General features: G+C 47.4%; 1 protein-coding gene across 2 annotated transcripts in view; it reads right to left on the bottom strand.

Annotated features, from left to right (window-relative positions):
- Positions 1-1,066: 1,066 nt before the first annotated feature.
- Positions 1,067-4,623, bottom strand: part of ANXA2 (annexin A2) — a 46,469-nt gene continuing 42,912 nt past the window's right edge. For both annotated transcript variants that reach the window (XM_003784395.2, XM_012801876.1), the window contains 4 exons: positions 4,492-4,587; positions 4,057-4,115; positions 2,443-2,565; positions 1,067-1,420 (listed from right to left, as the gene is read on the bottom strand). In XM_003784395.2, coding sequence (XP_003784443.1) covers positions 1,361-1,420; positions 2,443-2,565; positions 4,057-4,115; positions 4,492-4,587 — 338 coding nt within the window. In that variant the 3' untranslated portion in view covers positions 1,067-1,360. The remainder of the gene's footprint in view (positions 1,421-2,442; positions 2,566-4,056; positions 4,116-4,491; positions 4,588-4,623) is intronic.

A 4,623-nucleotide genomic window follows, 5' to 3' on the forward strand; every position in this document is an offset into this window, starting at 1 on the left:
AAAAAAAAAAAAGAATTCCACTTACAAGCAAAGCTATCTCATTCATAACCTGGGCGCTGCCTATACAGATACATGCTTGTTATGCAGAGTCTGTCCACGCACAGATTATCCTCTCTGTACAGTCTGCGGACTTTGTGACATTGTACCAGTTGCATGAACCTATTGTCTGTTATCGGAACCCTAAGAACCCGCACAGGGAGCTGGCCCCCACCTGTGAGGTCCACCTGAGACTTTAGAGCACAACTCACAGGTGTCCGTCCTCTGTCACTTTTCTCAATCCTCCCAGTCAAACGAAACCCCTTTCTTCTCGGAGGCCTCAGTCTACCACTGTTAGATTTCCTTTACCAGAACGCCGTAGTAGCTGGACTCGCGGAAGGGTGAGTCCTTGAGGTTGGGGCAGGTTATTTATTTCGGTAAGTCTAGTGAGATTTACACAGTTGTAATATTTGCTGAACAGAATTCTCCACCTTCTCCCACCCCTCTCCCTGGCCTGTGGCCATGATTGGTGCTCGTTTTACCTGTAGAAAGACGAGCAGGTGAAGGGTCATCCTGGGATGGGATCGCTCATCCCTGGGGCACAGAGCACTACCCACAGAACATTCTGCGATGCTGGAAACAGTCTCTACCTGCATGTCCAAAACACCAACTGCTCACCATATGCGGACACTGAGCATTTGAAATGTGGACAGTGACTCAGGAATGGAAGTTTAATTTTATTTCATTTAAATTAATTTAAATTTAAATAGCCAATCTGGATAGTGGCTATCATGGTTAGCTCGATTCTAGCACTTTCTTCTTCTAGGGACAGACTTACAGCTGAACCATACCATCCTTAAACACATTTAATTTTCAAACAATTAAACTGAAAGCAAGGCCAACAAAGGACTCGTGTATGAATGTTTTAAGACAATAACTACGTAAATGACCCAAAGTCTATGTTAACCAGTTTGATGAAAATATTTCAAATTGTATGTGAAAACACTACACTGCACCCCATGTTTGCATTAATGTATACAGCTATCATTTAATTAAAAAATAATAAAAATAAAAATAAACAAAGGACTCATTTCTAAAGTAAAAATTCAGTTTATTCATCTGTTTAGGACACAGGACACAAGAGGCAGAGTGTTTCACATCTGAGACTTCACTTCCCACTCCTTGGAATGTTCATTTCTTTGGCTTAAAGGAGAGACTAGACAGGAAAGCCAGGCGGAGCTCGGGAGCTAGAAGGAGGCTGGGGCAATGCTGACTTCATCCGCACAGGGATGGCCACGGGGCTGTTAGGCGCAAGCTGGTTTTCTAGGCCTGTTAGCTGGAAGCACAGGGAGTGCGTTCCTGGACGCTGGTGCCGGGCCGGGCTTCAGTCATCTCCCCCGCACAGGTACAGCAGCGCTTTCTGGTAGTCACCCTTAGTGTCTTGCTGCAAATGGCCCAGGGGGACAAAAAGAAATATGGTATCAGGGAAAAGACCAAACCCCCAAGAACAGCGTCTAAACAACCTCAGTGTACAGCAGAGCCTCTCCACAACTCAGAGACACAAAGGCCTAGAAGGCCACACCCAGGCACTGCCAGCGGCCCCTCTGTGAGCGCGGTCAGAGGAGTGGACAGGGAAGACTCCAAGTCCCCTTAAGACTGAGGGGGAGAAAGTGAGGTGCTAAGGCTAAACGTGGGTGGGTGGCCAGAGCTGCTCTTACTGGGACATCCTGTGAACACTGCCCCTCTCCTCCCTCACCCTCACCCCTGCACAGAGCGGCATGCCTTCTTCCCACCTCGCTCGGCTTCTCCTAGATCCCTAAAGTCATGTAGGAATGAGCTGGTGAGGTGAGGAGACAGCGGCTAAGACTCCATCTGGTCCCCTAACTGCAAACATGTGCCCTAATAAACCTGGTGTGCCACATCTTCCTCTAAACTTATCCCTGGAAAGCATGGACATGCTTTGTTGGAAATCTCAGGATCTTTTTGAAAAGGGAATTGCCAAGCCTGTCTGAAACCACTGTGAACACTGTCACTCCACACACGCCCGTGGCCCATCACTCAAAAACGGGCAGAGACTAAACAGATTTGGAGACATGGGAGTTCTGAAAACTAAAGTTGTCAGGCGTATCTCAAGATGTTTCAAGACACAGAAATATAATAAGTTATCTTCCAAGGCTCCGCAGGACGTCAGCAAATTTTGCAGGATTCTCTTCATGAACATCAATTATCCCTGCAGAGTAACAGATGTCTAAACTATGAAACGTACGCCTGAGTGTCCAAGCGTCCAGGACAAATCATAAATGGTGCTTTCAAGATAAATCCCTGATATTTGATGACCAGCATTTCTTCTCCAGAGAATTAAAACACAGAAGATCACCACTCTGCCGTCACTTTGACAGGCCGCCTGCCCAGGGCCCCAGGCCGCCTGGACAGCAGGGCAGGCTGACAAGGCACCTCGGGCCTTACCTGGATGTAGTAGTACAGGGACTTGCCGTACTTTCTCTTGAACTCAGACCTGATTTTCAACATGTCCACTTCACTGCGGGAGACCATGATTCTAATCAGGACCTTATCGCGAGTACCCTTGCCCTGGAAGACAAAGAGGAAGTTCCAGGTTAAATTCACGAACAATATTGTCACTAACAAAGAGTCTACAGACTGAGCATCCCTCACCCAAAAAGCCTGAAATATGAAATGCTCCAACATCCAAGACTTTTTGAACACCAAAATGACACCACAAATGGAAAATTCCACACATGATACTTAACACAAGCTTTGTTTCATGAACACATTTAAAATATTGTATACAGTTACCTTTGGGCTACGTGTATAAGGTGTGCATGCAACATAAATGAACTTGATGTTTATACTTGGGTCTCATCCCTATGCTATCTCATTATGTATATGCAAATATTCCAAAATCCAAAAAAAATCTGAAATCTGAAATACTTCTAGTCCTAAGCATTTCAGATAAGGGACACTCAGCCTATAGTAAGTTTTCTTGCATCTGGAACTGATCTGAATTCTTTTTTTTTTTTTTTTTTGGCCAGGGCTGGATTTGAACCTGCCACCTCTGGCATATGGGGCCAGCACCCTACCCTTTTGAGCCACGGGTGCCACCTGATCTGAATTCTTCATGCTGCCCTCTAAGAGATTGCAACAGTGACATTATTTCCTTAAGAAAAATCAGCATCTTGGAATTCCATACACAGCCAGATTTAGTCAGCACAAACTCCCACTCTGTATATTCAATAACTGTGTCCTGAGGGTCCTATGAGCGCAAGGCTAAGTTCAAGAAGTCTGGGAGTTCACATATGTAATGAAAGGTTTCCCAAGCTCAGGGCTCAGAGGGGACACACCAACACCCTTGTTTCCTGGCCCTGCCATTTTTAAATGGTATGAGCAGTAAGGACCACTGAGTTCAAAGCCAGAGCCCCAGACCAGGGCACCCATGCGTCATATGTGATGTAGAGCCAGAGAAGTGGGGTGGGGGGGCTGCACAGATGGGGGAGATGCTCCTGGAAGAGATGGTGACACTCTGGAAGCTGGGAAACACAGGGCGCATTTGAGGATGGAAAACCAGATGGCTTCGTGGGAAGAGACAGTTCATTCAAGGGAGGGTTGCAGGGCTGGCTTTAAAGTCTGACAGAGCCACATGCAAATCTGGCCTGTGTAACCTCTCCTCATCTATAGAGAAGATAACCTGATAAGCCTCAGAGGTTGTTTTGCAATGATTTAAAATAAAATAGTAGCACATGTCAACTGCCTAGCGGGTTCTTAACAATCTCTCACTTATCTTTGCTTTGAGGAAACCACTGAAACACCAGAGCAGGACTCAGACACAACTACCATCCTTATCTTTCCCTCCCACGGGCTCTATTTTCTGCTTGCAGACACACACCCGTCCTTAAGCAGTTGAGGGAGAAAGAAGGTGGACTTCTGGTTCTGTCACCCATCAGATACAACCAGAGCCCAGTCGTGTGTCCTGCATCCACAGTGAGGGCCCTCTCTCCAGCCACCAGTCAAGGTGACTTAGTTTGGGACCCAAAAGAAGAAAACCCTAAAGCCTAAAGCTCTTACCTTCATGGAGTCATACAGCCGATCAGCAAAGTACAGGGGCTTGTTCTGAATGCACTGGACTGAGGAGAGAAGGGAGAAGAGTCAGGGGGTCAGGGAGAATATCTACTTCTCTGCCGTCCACCGCTGGGAGGGGATGCCATGACCCCAGGCCACAAGCCAGAAATGACCCTGAGGCAACAGAAAGGGGCTGCAAAACAGGCAAGGCTAAGGGAAATCAAGGAATCCGCTGACATCTACTGTGGGCTGGACTCTCCGGGCTGCGGAAACCCAAGGGCCCGCGCAGAGTTCCCCCAGTGCAGTCCTTCTTTTCCTGGTGCTCCTGGCAATAATCAGCTCCGCCAGTTCAGGCCCTTCTGCACCACATCCTGACATACACTCAAGATGCTTCGGCCCACTGAAAGATGCCGTCCGCGGGGCAGGAGCCAGAACACTCACCCAAGTTCAGGAACGCATTCTCCAGGTCTCCCTTGACCTCCTTCTTGATGCTCTCCAGCATGTCGTAAGGGCTGTAGCTCTTATACCTATCAAATACTGAGGAAAAGTGACACGTGGTTATCAGAGCAGAGT

Source organism: Otolemur garnettii, unplaced genomic scaffold (assembly GCF_000181295.1).
Source record: "Otolemur garnettii isolate 467f Iridium unplaced genomic scaffold, OtoGar3 scaffold00011, whole genome shotgun sequence".
NCBI lineage: Eukaryota > Metazoa > Chordata > Mammalia > Primates > Galagidae > Otolemur > Otolemur garnettii.